Source organism: Stegastes partitus, unplaced genomic scaffold (assembly GCF_000690725.1).
Source record: "Stegastes partitus isolate 25-593 unplaced genomic scaffold, Stegastes_partitus-1.0.2 Scaffold1406, whole genome shotgun sequence".
Classification (NCBI taxonomy): domain Eukaryota; kingdom Metazoa; phylum Chordata; class Actinopteri; family Pomacentridae; genus Stegastes; species Stegastes partitus.
This window is the reverse complement of record NW_007579137.1, coordinates 108,949-123,503: the sequence shown is the minus strand read 5'-3', so window position 1 is coordinate 123,503 and position 14,555 is coordinate 108,949. Positions and strand designations below refer to the sequence as shown.

General features: G+C 39.8%; 1 protein-coding gene across 1 annotated transcript in view; it reads right to left on the bottom strand.

Moving 5' to 3' along the window:
* The window catches only part of sgsm2 (small G protein signaling modulator 2), a 109,435-nt gene that overhangs the window by 74,100 nt on the left and 20,780 nt on the right, over positions 1 to 14,555 (bottom strand). The window contains exon 2 of the mRNA XM_008299367.1: positions 14,301 to 14,376. Coding sequence (XP_008297589.1) covers positions 14,301 to 14,376 — 76 coding nt within the window. The remainder of the gene's footprint in view (positions 1 to 14,300; positions 14,377 to 14,555) is intronic.

The following is a 14,555-nucleotide window of genomic DNA, read 5'->3' as shown; positions in this document are numbered from 1 at the left end:
GACTGGCGACCTGTCCAGGGTGTCCCCTGCCTTCGCCCTAAGTCGGCTGGGTTAGGCTCCCGACCCCCGCGACCCTAGTGAGGATTAAGTGTTGTATAGATAATGGATGGATGGATAGAAAAACGTGGCCCGATGAATGCGATGAGTCTGGATTTCTGCTGCGACATTCAGGTGGTAGCGTTCAAATTTGGTGTAAAAACCATCAACGCATGGATCCATCCTGCCTTGTCCAAACGGTTCAGGGACATTTTCTTGGCACAGTTTGAGCCCAACAACTGAGCATCATTTAAATGCCACAGCCTACCTGAGTATTGTTGCTGACCATGTCCATCCCTTTACGACCACAGTGTACACACCTTCTGATACTTCCAGCAAGATCATGTATCATAAAGCTTAAATCATCTGGTTTCACTAGATCTCAATCCAGAGCACCTTTGAGATGTAGTGGAATAATAGTTTTGTATCTTGGATAAGCAGCAACTGCGTAATGCTATCATGTCAATATGGACCAAAATCTCTAAAGGAATGTTTCTAGCACTTTGCTGAATCTATGCCATGAAGAATTAAGGCAGTTCTGAAAGCAAAGGGGGATCCAACCTGGTACAAGCAAGGTGCAAATAACAGAGTGGGCCGTGTACATCTACATCCTAGTAGTTGCAGAACATAGATTTGAAAGTGTGTGTTTCACCTGAAAAGCGATCGTGGAAAAGCTATTGTCTGTTACCTAAACCATGGTAGTCAGTGCAACCGTTTCAGAATTCCTTAGGAAGTGCGCGTCTATATGACTTACAAAACCCGATATTGTAAAGTACTTTAGGGACCAAACTGACACAATTTCCCAGTAAGTTCCAGGAATGCTGAAGTCAAAGGCTGGACATAAACAATCTTAGTATCATTTAAACAAATTGGATTTGACTCCAGACACTAACCACAGAGACACATTGTAAAAGGTCTGTCCTAATGACTGGTTAAGCTGCATCGGAGGTCATATCAAACATTCTATTAAACCACTTTTATTTCGATATTTATCTGTCAATGGTACATATTACTCTAGATTTTTTCCAAGGCCTACTTCTGAACAATGGAAATGGTAAAAGAAAGTGATCTATCATCCAAAGATCAGTGCACGTGTCAGCTTGACAGGGTCATGCGTGAGAGCTCAGATGGACGCACTGTATGTAGTTTAGCACATGGGGGGTCAGTAGAAGAGTGGATTGTGTTGTAAGATCGTGTTGAGAAGTTTTGATGGATGTTCTTACAGGCCTCTGTGAAAAGGACAAAAGTAAGCAGCAGAAAAAAAAGGTTTTCCAGGCACCTTTCAAGTTTACAGTGGGGTGGGTGGGTGAGTGATAATAATTGTTCAGATTCATGTAGCGCTTTTCTCGACACTCAAAGACGCTTTACACTGTCAATTATTCATCCATAAACAAGTGGTAAGCTACGATTGTAGCTACAGCTGCACTGGGGCTGCCATTCTGTGCCTATACGACCCCTCCGACAACCACCTCAAACGCATTCACACCAGGCAAGGTGGGTGAAGTGTCTTGCCTAAGGACACAACGGCCATGACACAGGTTACAGGACGGAATCGAACCGCCGTCCTTCCGATTATTGACCAACTCGCTCTACCAGCTGAGCCACAGCCGCCCCCGATAGCTATTGAGTGTAGTAATACTAGTTTATCATCTTAGATCTCGGCTTCAAGATTTCTTTTCATGTTTATCCACTGATATTTTGTTCTCATGTAAACACAGATGCCGTCAAATTATTTTTATATATCTTAACACCCATTCCAGAGAAGCTGTGTGTTTATCATCTAACTTATCTCCGCACATAAGTTTCAACATGTCATCTTAAGTTTGCAGTTCTGGAGCTAACCACGGTTAATGTGATCGGATATTCCTCATCAGTAATGTAAATGCACTCAGAGTATGAACTGAGAATCCTGGGTGGCAGAACAACTGTCCTGAGACCAGTTAATCAGAGCTGCTGTCAGGTTCTTGAGCCCGCAATCATAAAACCACTCAGCCAGTTTGCGCGAGTCCACACACGTGCTTTAATGTGCTGCTGAGTGCAGCTGCATTGTGATGCGAGTCGAGCATTATGCAGAGCGGGGTTTCTCCAGTCACGACTCTGCTCTGACTCTGACGTGCTGTCTGGACGGCCCTTATGGCCATTTGGCCTTCTGCTCTTCATCGGTCACCAGTTCTTGAGCTTTTCTCGAGTAGCTTTCTTCCGCCACGTGTCGGCCGCTGTGCTGTTACACGGTCTGCTTGCGATCTGTCATGTTGTATGAAGAATAATGCGATTAACGACTACACAGGCATTACGTGTTTATGTTAGAAGACATTATGGCTGCAACTAGGCATTGATTTCATTCTTAATTTGCACACTATTTTCATGATTAATCAATTATTTCATTTTTCTGTAAAATACCGGATGTAGGAGTTGTGTTAAATCCTTTGTTTGGTCCGACTGACCAGACAGAACTCAAAGACATTCATATCTTACATTCATTCAAATGAAATCACTTTTGTTTTGACTTGCTGCTATAAAAAAATAACAAAACTAATTATTATTATCAAGTTGGCTGCTAATTAGTTTTCTTGTCAATGACTGAATAACAGACAGAGTAGTAGAATGTTTTCATAATCTGGTCCAGTTTTTCTCACGGTTTTGTCCCAATACTTATTGTGTATTAAATGTGTTTTAGCGATATGTCGTTTTAGTTAATTTGGGTGTCATACATATAATATAAAGAGAGGCACTGTGATTCTTAAAGTCCATCTCTGGTTGCTGATCTAACCCCTACAAAATCATTTCCATGACAATAAATCTTTCCTGCTTTAAAGGGGCTTAGCTATAACTCTACACTGTTGCCTCCATTAGTCGCTGCGTATCTCTACTTTCACAGCATCTACCTACGACTCAACAACTGTAAACCACTCTATATTACACAATGATAATTTGTAATACTTGAGTCAGTGATTTCATGGGTTATTATCTGTAATTTAACAAAACATGGACGATCTCTACAATAACCATTAAAAAAATATCAAATTCCAATTTTTAATATACATATTGGTTATTTCAAATAATGGCAAATATCAGTAAAATAAGTATTTCTTTCTTATTTAAACACTATAAAATCCATTTATGTATACTTTTATGACCAAATGTATGGAAGCAAATCAGGCTCATCCGATTTTGAATTTTAAAAGCCGTTGAATTTCTAACTTTGAATTTTGTTGCCATCGAAATTGTGTCTGTGAATTATTTTTGTCTTAACGTAGCCCATTTAAATTTCACTAAGTCAAAATTTCAAGTGTAAAAATTCGAAGCCATGAAAATTCGAAGGTGCTCAAATTCGACGGGTCAAATTCAGCCTTCAAAATTCGCCGTAAAAAAATTTGCCTTTCACATCCAGGGACTTAGACATAAACCATCGATTCTGACCAAAGTAAATCCAGCTGCTTTCAAAATTCAAAATCGGATGAGCCTGATTTGCTTCCATACAAATGGTGTAAACGAATGAAACACTATTTGTAAAAATTCCAATTTTTAAGGTGAACATTATTTACAGTTTTGGCCTGTTTTTATAGTTGACATGTAAATGATTTTTTTCTTTTGGAGTATTTATGGCACTGATGCAACATTTGTAAAAGTACTCCAGCACCCAGTGTGAACTTAAATATAGGCGACTGAAATCGGAGAAGACAGGCGTGTAAAAGCACGATTATTTCACGGTAAGATTTAATTTTGGGAAAATAAAGCTGAAATAAAACACATAAGTTTGTACACACATTTAGGTTCTCGGTATAATATCCACAATACACTGGTAATTCCTGTAATCAGATTACCATTCACTCATTCATCACCGTGTGTACTTTGACATTTTGATCACAATTCCAATTAAAATCTTTCTAAAAAAACTAAATGGGATGAAGGGATGACACCCATGTAATATGCCCTTTCATTATTTCCGCTGGTTAAATAAATCTCTCTCTTTGCTCTTCTTACTCTCTTCCATTATCTCTCTCCTTCTTTTTTTCTTTCTATTTCTGTCTGTTCATCTGTCTGTAGTGCGAGGAGCCCCAGATGTCCATTGGGTGGCAGGTCATTACATGACCATGAGTTTCCTAATGAGCCCATTAGCTGCTTCAGGCCATCTTATCCTCTCTTACTCACCAATCTTTCCTCTTCCTCTGCTCTACTCATCCATACTTTCCCAGTTAATGAAATCATGTACTTTTTCTAACCCCCAATCACTAATTATCGCCTCGTTTTTCATCTCCCTGAATGTCTCTTTTTTTCCGACGGAGGAAAGCAGGGCTGTACCCAAAGGATGTAGCTGCCGTGTTACGTAGTTACAGGCTTGAATGCAATTTTTAACAAGTTTTCTAATTGTTTATCATATTTCATCTTTGTTATGATGGTAGTTTTTTTTTCTGACGGAAATTTGAGGTTCTGAATATATAAATACATTCAGCAGTTTTTAATCAACTTTGTGTCAATAGTTTTGTATTTTATCGTCATACAAAGCACAAAAAGTCTGCTCACTTGAAAAAGCAAAGGTCACAGCGACCCATATCTGTTCAAAAAAAACATGGAAAAACATGAGGACATCTCTGAAATGAATCATTCAAGCAATTATAATGAAATTCTTCTGTCATAAAATTCGTGCACTCATCAGGTTGTATCTTTCCTGCTTTAAAAACAGTCGACACGAAGCAGACAAAAACCTTCTCCCTTCCTTTATTATTCCTTATCAAACCTGTAAGTTCAGAGCAGATGGAAAGTATTCATATGGAAATAGTTGGATAGTTTCCTGTTTGTTGAATGTGGAATGAGCAGCAGCTTCTTTTCTGTTTAATATATTCATAAGCCTTGTGTTTCTTGTCCACCTTTTCTGAATCTTAAAATGGAGGCTGATCTGATTTACTGAGACAAGACTTCCTCATCGGCCAACTCCCCACGACATAATGACAAATTAGTGGACTTTGGCATCATCGCTGATTAGTTTTTTAATTGCAGATTGCACAGTTAATTAAGGGCTGTGTATATTTTGAGGGTGGCGCTTCTTTGCAGAAAAGTGTGATTGGAAATATATTGAAAACAATGTCCTTCTTCTCCTTGTTCTGCATGAATGTGTTCGTGTGTCTGTTTTCTGCATGATAAGTTTATTGTGAAGCAAAAAAAAAAAATGGAGGTGATGGCAGCTCTTAAGCATTTTTTACGCTGTTAATAACACATGAATAGTGTTCATTTTGGGGCTGTGTACACATGTCTAAACACACACACAAGCAGCAAGATTATATGCACAATGCCACAAGTACTGCTTTACAGAAAATCACACATTACACAACGTGACTCCCCCATCCATGAGGCTAATGAGGGTGAGTTATGTGATCAGTTTGAATGTTGTGGAGAAGTTTTGGACTCCTACACATAGACACAGTTATACAACAGTTAACTCCAACCACGCAGAGAGACTGGCCAACACACATCCTGCGGGTTCCTATCTATAACTGCAGTAAATACCAGGGGTGCCACCGGCTCCCACTGAAATTTCCTTGGTCAGCCAAGCTAAATGGCTCGTTAATATTAATGCAAGGACAGGAAGAGGAGGTGCACTGATGAGAAAAACCTTTCCATTAAGTTTCCTGCTCTATAATGAGGACTGGATTTTATGGAGGGGCAGCAGAAGCAAGCAACACAAGAAAAACAACATGTGTTAACGCATTTAATTGCTTGTGTTTTTCATTATTGTGTTAACATTAAAATTAATAATTGTGTACCTTGATGAATAGGCTGTAGTGAACAACGTCAGAGTAAGGCCATTAAATCCAAATCTAACGTTTTTTTCATTGGTCTTTCTAAAAATGATCAATCATTTTTGACATCAATTGAAATTAATCATTTGTTGGGCTAACTTTTTCAGCCAAGAATAAACACAACAAAAACAAAGAGAAAGTATGAGTACGTGACAAGATGCCAGAACTAGTCCTCTTAGTTTGGTTAGCCTCCAAGACAAACAAAATACCTTACAGTGTCTTCTGCTGGCTCTTAACTACGGTAATGAATGATTGGAGTTAATGAAGCCTCCACTTGCAGATGTCTGACTCACCGGATGTCTGCTGCAGGTATAAGCCTGCCATTCATTTCACTCAGCTTTCTCCTCTCCTTTTGCTTGAGTGTTAATGTTTACAAAACCCACTTCGGTACAGTTGGTAGCTATTTTTTAATGGATTACCCATTTTAATGACAGTGCTTGTCTCCCTGCATGCAAATGTTCCGCCGAAAATATTTCCACCTGTCTGTATTTTCAAATGAACACTGAGACAAATATAAACAAGCCAGGGCGTTTTTTTTCCCCGTATAGCAGCATGATAATGAGCCAGACCATTTATGTTTTACAGAATAGGTTGGCAAAGTGAGATTAGCAGATGTGTAACTGTCAACAGGTTGGCTCATTCATCCACTGACATTATTGGTTATCATTATCATGTGACCTTTAACCTTTGACCTTTCCCAGGAGCCCTCCAGCTCTACAGGCTGACCATCAGCCTGCATTACACTGACGCCATAGTGGGCTAGCCTGCAGGCTCTCAGTGCAGGTCTGATGAAATGGGGACGACAACCAGGTCTGATCACGTGTACTTGTAATAACATCAGGACGGTCAGCTATATACTGTATGTTGTACGCAACATTTACAGCGGTATCAATATTTATGAAGGTAAAATTACAAATAAGCTTGTGTCTGTCTTAAATTCAGATAACACCAATTTCACATCTGTGGGGCGTGAGCTCAGCTGCATGGAGCACAAGCGGCATCATTTTTCTAATCAATTTGTTAGGAGGTTTTGTATTTTCTAACCGAATGGGTTCATGATTTTTCACACTTCCTGCCAACAGTGAACATTATTCATATATTGGACAAATTGTGGCTCCGCGCTTCTCTGCCAAGAATAATTGCCTGAGCTATTTTGTGCATATTTATTTGGTCGTTGTTGTGCATGTTGTTTATTCTATTTTGCATGTACCTTTTTAACATGTGCTCAGGGACAACAGGTGAAAAATACTTTGTTTGAATTTCCCTGAACTGATCACACTGGTCATGACTGGTGCCGGCCACTGAGGTCGCTGGCTGTTTCACATTTTTTGAAATACAGACATTCATGGCGATCTGAAGCTAAAATATCTCTTATCTTGTTGCTCTTCCTTAAGCAATTACCCTTGTACAATGCATTAAGGTAGAACAAGACTAGCTCACTGGCACTTGTACTAATGGAAATGACAAACCTCCCTTGGAGCCAGTTTCTTTTCAATATAAAATCATTTCTCCGTATTTTTCAATCAGTACATTCATAATTTAGAGGAATAGCTCATAAAAAGTAGGATTTTCAAGTGTGTCAAACGTCAGACATTCCTTATATTCCATTTCCCATCTCATTTTAGGATGTTAGTTGCCACTCAAAGCTCCAGATTTTCTGCTTGCTAACCTTTTTGCTCATCTCAAATAATTCTCTGAGTCTTAAAGGTCCCATGCTGGGCCCCTTTTCAGGAAATTAACTGAAGTCTTACATGCACCCAGTGAGTGTCTTTTCATTTTTTAGCTTAAAATACCATCAAGATGTTTCATTTTACAGTCACGATTTAAACTCCTGGTTTTAGCCCTGTTCTAAAATGAGGAGTTTCTATTGCTTCTAACTTCCTCTTTGAGTGATCATGTTACATGCAAATATTATCGCTGAATCCTCAGCAAAGCCTTTGGTTTTAACTTATGTGTTTGGCAACTTTTTCAGACAACTGTGGTTCTAAAATCAGTAGTTTAGTGGTGTAGGAGTTAATTCTGTTCTTAATTCACTCAGTTTTATTCTCTTACAAAAAAAGAAAAAGAAAAAACTATTAAAAAGTATCGATAAAAGTAGCATTAAAGCACCAGATCGATAAGTAGTATTGAGTAATAACATCGTTTACATCTTAACAATACCCATCCCTGTTGCTCATATTTAGGATTTTCCTATTGTTGTGGGGACACTGCTATCAAAAATTTTAAAAATCCTCTGGGTCTTCAGTTCCTCAAATGCTGCAAGTGCATGAAGGCTCTTGTGTTCACTCTTGCAGCCAGGAGCAGAACATTTAGTGAGCTTTGCTCGTGTCCGAGACATTTTAGCAGAAGCAGCTCCAGGAAGTAATCCTGGTGGACTGTGAGGTAGCTGCTCATTTTAAACGGTTCACCTGGAAACAGTGGACAGAGAGAGGCCATAATTCAATTTGGTTTTAATTTAATACATTTGTAGCTAAAAAATAGATTTTCACCTTTAGGGTATTTAAAATATTAGTTACTTTCAAATATTAATAAATTTATGCTAAAAGGGGTACAAAAGGGTCTGATTTGAAATGAAATGAATGAATGAAATGAAATGAAATGAAATGAAAAATACTTTATTTATCCCAGAAGGGAAATTCAATCTTGTAAAAGCTCACTTTCTCTTTTTNAGTAGCATTAAAGCACCAGATCGATAAGCAGTATTGAGTAATAACATCGTTTACATCTTAACAATACCCATCCCTGTTGCTCATATTTAGGATTTCCCTACTGTTGTAACTAATATTTAAAATATTAGTTACTTTCAAATATTAATACATTTATGCAAAAAGGGTAAAAAAGGGTCTGATTTAATACTGATTCAGATTTGATTACATCCAACTATAACCCAAATAACCAAATAAACTCAAATAATGTCTGATTATTGTTCAGGTTAGTGGGCAGAGAATCCATATTTCTTTTCATTTATTTATTTATTTTTTGCTGTACTCGTGCTGTATGTTTTTCTTCTAACAACCAAAAGGGAGCCCGATAATCTTTTACGTTTAAAAATGAAATATTTTGTGTTAGGTTTAACATGACATGACTTAAATGACGAAGAAGACTGTGACCTGCAGATGACGACAGACTCCATGAGCTGGCACACACCAGGCTCTCGGTCTGTCTCCCCGTCGCTCACACACACACACACACACACACACACACACACATTCACACACACACACACATATTCACACACTCACACACTCAAACACTCACACACTCAAACACTGTCCAATTTGCACATTTGGGAGTAAAGCACACAGCGAAGGTCCAACAGGGCAGCATTGTAATTTCCTTGAGGGGGTCATGTGGGCAACGGGATTTGTTCGATGACTCACAGCGTTTTGTCTCATGAAAGTAACGTAACGCCAGCATCAGAAAGGAAACTGAAATGTCCGACTACAGCAGCAATAATTAGAGAACAGTTTCAGACTGCGGGGTGCGGATCCTGGTGTAGTCACTTCATACAAAAAAATCCGTGAAACTGATATATTGGTTTTTGCTATGACAAAACCTCCAGTAAAACTAACTGGAAATAGTGTGCAGTATGTTACTTCTTCTTTTTTTTTTTTTTTTTTTTAAAGCCTCCTATTACTTTCAAATTTACTGACATCTTTTATCCTTGGGTTTAATTTGACCCCAGCAATTTTAAACCTCTAGGAAATTATGATAATTAAAATTGTTACCCAAGTTTATATGTAAATAGCCCTTTAAATAAAACAAAATAAAAGAAAATGTGTCAATCACTTATTTAAAGATGTTAAATATTAAACAGGGTCAAACTGACCTCAAAGATAACAAGAGGGTTAAAGCTGACATTTCACTGTTTAAAAAGACATTTGTTAAGATTTAATGCGGGAAAGTCAACTGATGTGGATAATCTCAGGTCAGAAGACTCTTGAACATTTAGTTCTCTGGACTAATGTCTGGGAACTTAAAGAACTAAAGGTTCCTTCAGCCCTTTACTATCTGCCGTAGTCTAAATCCCCATGAAGATAAGACAATTCAGGCAAAAAGAGACACATCGCCCTCCACTTTCTCTTTGCATATTGTCGCCTTTTATTCATCTTGGATGTCTCCGATGGTATAATGTGTAAGTTCATCTATCATAGACTTTATTCTGTTCTGCCATGTTGTTGTGCTGAAGGACAATGAACAAAAATGAAATACAACTGTTTGCAGCTGCAGGTTTTTAAAAGTGTTGGTTTTGCTTCAATCCAATCAACAATGTCTCGCGCTGTAAGCACCACCCCAACGCCCAAGGCAAGGAATTTTGGAGGAGAGTAAAATAATCTCCCTTGAGCTTCATTCAGACCTTGGTTCCTCTGATCGAAACGCAAGTAGAGACATAGAGTTCCTCACAAGATTCTTAGGTCTTTAGTGAAAACATGCCAGACCCTCAGACACAAAAACCGCTTCCTTGAACTAACAGCCTGCATACGACTCACATCACAGCACCAAAAAAGAAAAGCCTTTAAAAATGTGGGACAGAGGAAGCCAGCAAATAAACACAGAAGAACATCTATGACAACACAAAAGATTCACTACAAGTGTAATGTTTCAGTCACATTGATGAGGGGCTACCTGATTCTCTAGCTGATGTTTTTTGCTTTGAGGGCCACACTGCTAGTTTCCAATGTTGATACTGGGAGAACTATGTCCTTAGATGCCATCAGACCAATCCAATAAATGATGATTCTACATCAATTCATGTTTAAGGTGTGCAGCTGTACTTGACATCGTCACATCTGTCTCAGGGTATGTCAAATGCGACCTTTCCTGTCTTTATTCTAACATGAATATGGTTTTGCAGTCTACCACAAGGATCCGTCACATTCAGTTAGCTTCAGTCTTGTGTGTTAACGGAGCAACACAAAGTGTTAGAATGACGTCCTTCAAACAGGGTTATAAAGCCTCACCAGCACAGCGATGAAGGGTGAGAGACCTCGCCTCTGGATGTTGTATTGAACAGCTATAATTAAAACTCAGACTGACAGTTTAATTTCTACAGAGCAATGTTCAGAGGTCAGCCCGTCGGGCACTTCCTCTGCTTGGATGGGGACAAACAATGATCTGGCTCTTCTGGAGACAAGCATCGGATATAGTGATGATGACGGATAATGAAGTCTGCTTTCACAGCAGTTGCTCTTTTATTGCACCAAATCACTGTTTAATTTACATAATCCTGTCTGCACATGACACAAGGGCATTAAAATCTTTGAATTTCAACATGTCTTAGAGGAATGAACTTGTCTAAGTAGCTCTCTCCACCAGTACAGTATGTGCTGGAATAACCCGACCCTGAGGAGAGCGTGTGAAGGGATCACCCAGGACCGGTATTGCGTAGGGAAGTCACGTAGCGAACCGCTGATTTACTTTCACACAGAAAATAAATGTCACTGATGGTTGAATAAAGCTCTGCAAATGTCAAGTACGTAGCGAAGCATAAAGATTCCAAACATGTATTTATAATTTGTTCCTACAAATTCTGTCTCCATTTTATGGAACAGGTTTTGAAACAAATGCACGCACATGGAAATGGCAGCTAATGGCTCCACAGCTCAGTCGACATCACTAACATGTTACAAGTTTTCGGACGCTGTGGAGACAAATCTAGCCAACTTGGGAAGACGACTAAATTTCACCCAGACTCTCGCAGAAGCAAACGCAGAAAGTATAACCAGCCTTAGAAAGTAGAGGTCTAGTGTTTTCTATCATAGTACAGCACAATATCTGGTATATAAAGTCAGTTTCCTTCAAACTTAGTTGAAAATCATTTATAGTTAAAATAACCAGATGGGAATATCTGTTTCGGGCAAATCCAATTAATTAAAAACTAAAATGAAAAGGTACTTCATTACCATTCCTGTAAACCCAAGGTCTGACAGTCTCACAGTTTTAGAAGCATGTCGCGATCACTACTAACAAGGTGTGGAGAGGACTCATTTCCAAAGGGATCTTTAAAACCCATTCATAACCCCCAGTCGATAATATTCCTGTGTAAATAGACCTTAATGCAAACTAATACGAGGAAGAAAAGGCAGAAGAAAAAAAAAATCAATAGTGGCACAGTTACTAAAGGCTGAACAACAAATAGTCACAGACACTTTTGGTTACACTGTTACCTGATTTAATTTTGAAGTGGAACTGACTGATTACAGAAGGAATTTTAGCAAGAAGAGTCATCATCTGTCTACTACAGAGATGATTCTTTACACTGATGCTGTTCACAGTTTATAAACCTCATTGTAATAGTAAGTTATTTAATGGTCACGATATTCTGTCTGGTAAAAAAAATAAAATAAAACAGGGACATGTTAAGTATGGTTTCTGAATGCTGGATGACTGCATCATTTAAGGATTAACACGGCTGAGAGGCTTACAGCGTACGCAGTCGGGGAGACAGGAGATGCGGGGGCAACGACTTGACTGAGCTGTGAGGTGAGTGGGAGTGGCAGGAGATTTAGGGTAACACTGCACAGGGTTAGCGAGGTAATGGAGTGGGTGTTTGTGTAATAAAATATTTTCATTATGCCTTAATTAGGAACACACCTGCTTGATTAACCGATTACTATTTTTTTTCGTTGAATCCGACAACAGAAAAAAAAGGTTTAAAACCACCATTGAGTTTATTACAATATAGGACACAGCTTTGGTTTAAGAGGCTGTAACAGTGATCAGTTATTTTGTCAATCACCTCATTGATGATCGTTGCATCTCTGTGTTGTCGTTTGGGTTTGAATATGTTCTTTACATACACATTCATGTTGAAATTACATGTTAGTTTAATTTTTTGCAAGATGGATTATGGAATAAAAGCACTGGGCTGCATATACAACAGTGATCCATATTAGTAGTTTTTTAGATGAGTAAAAGCTTTTTCTTAACTCGATATTTAACCACATTATTGAATACCACATAGCACTGTTATGCTACACTGCAAATGTGAATAAAAGCTGCCATAGTTGCCATGGTGATGGTGGTGTGCATAGACCGGCGGCCCCTTCAGGAGACAACGAAAGTGAACATTTTGAGTGTTTTGTCTATCTCAGGCGCTCAAAACTTGCGGCTGGGAGACTTTGCTGACTGGAATTGCAGCAATCAGATGTGATTTGGACATGCTACACCAACACGGAGTCTGATCAGAGACTACGCCGGCAGTTACCTGAGAGAGAAGGAAGCGCAAACGGTACGAACGTAAACAAAGGAGGAGGAGGAAGAGAGCCGGGATCCATGCTAGGCTAAAGGCTAACTCCTCCAGATCAGCAGGACCGTTGCTCCTGCTCTCCCATGTCTGCTCCCTCCACAACAAGCTGGACGAGCTACGTTTGCTGAGCGACACCTGCAGAGAGTGGAGGGACTGCTGTGTGTCTGCTTTAACAGAAACATGGCTCCATGACAACATCCCAGACGGACATACAGCTGGAGGGGATGACATCGTTCTGGGCTAAAGGACAGACAGCTAGCTCTGGGCAGCATCTGCGGCTTCACCGTCGTCCCACCATCGTGTGAAGACCTACCAGCACCTGAAGAGGTTCACCATGTTCAACGTGATGGCGGCGCACATGGATGCAGCGCCCCCTTCAGGAGACAGCGACAGTGAACGTTTAGTGTCTTATCCCAGACGTGCATTCCGGAAAACTTGCTGGTTGAATAATCCTGAAGAAACGCTCTTTCATCTTGCCTGTACTGCTGTGTATGTACAGCAAAATGACAATAAACATGATTTGATTTGATTTGAAAGCTCTTTTCCCCCATTTACTATAAATTCAAGGATGATGTTAGTGAAGCACAGGCGTGACGCCACCTCATAAATGACAACAAAAAAACAAGAAATATCAATCACCAATGATCCACGTTGTTTGAGAATTTCTTGGCGCTATTATGGTATTATGGTATTATGCGGTTATGTATCTTGATCCCATTAAACAGACAAGAACCTTCTGCTGTGTCACTGCTGTGCCGTTTGGCTGATCTGAGGCTACAGGCGGAGTCGGCTTTCTGACCAGCGTGGAAGCTGTGACTCACACACCGTCGCTAGCTCGACCATCCGGTCAGGAGGGGCAACCCCTTTATCACATAACACGTAACGCGTGCGCACACACACACGCACGCGCACACGCACACACCTACACACTCACACACATCTACACACACATACACACACACACACAGAGAGCTAGAAAGCCTGGGTTTTGTACAGCCTGTCTCTGAAATTAGTTTCCATTAGCTCCACTGTGATCACCAACTTTCCATTGATGCAGCAGCATAGTCACAGTGACGTCAAGTGATGTCCTTGATGAAGAAGCTGCACTAAGTCACCTGCTGAGTTCAACAAGTGTACGTGTGTTCAAAACAGACAGCAGAAGCGAAGGAGACAATGTGTGCATGTGCGTGCAGAAAGAAGGATAAGAGTGTACTTACTGCACAGAGCAATGATGTGGCTGCTGTCCTCGTGGACAAATTTCTTAGTCACTGCTTCTTCCATAATCTGCTTCACCTGCACACACACAACAGCCAGAGTTTGTTACTGTGCTCCAGGTGACTGTCGTCGTGTTTGACCTCACCTGTTGCTGCCAGCATTGCTTCTCAGGAAAAGCTGAAAAGAGCCCACAGCCATCACCATCAAGTCACGATAACCTGCATCAGTTTTACATCAGTCGAAGGTAAAAGACAAAA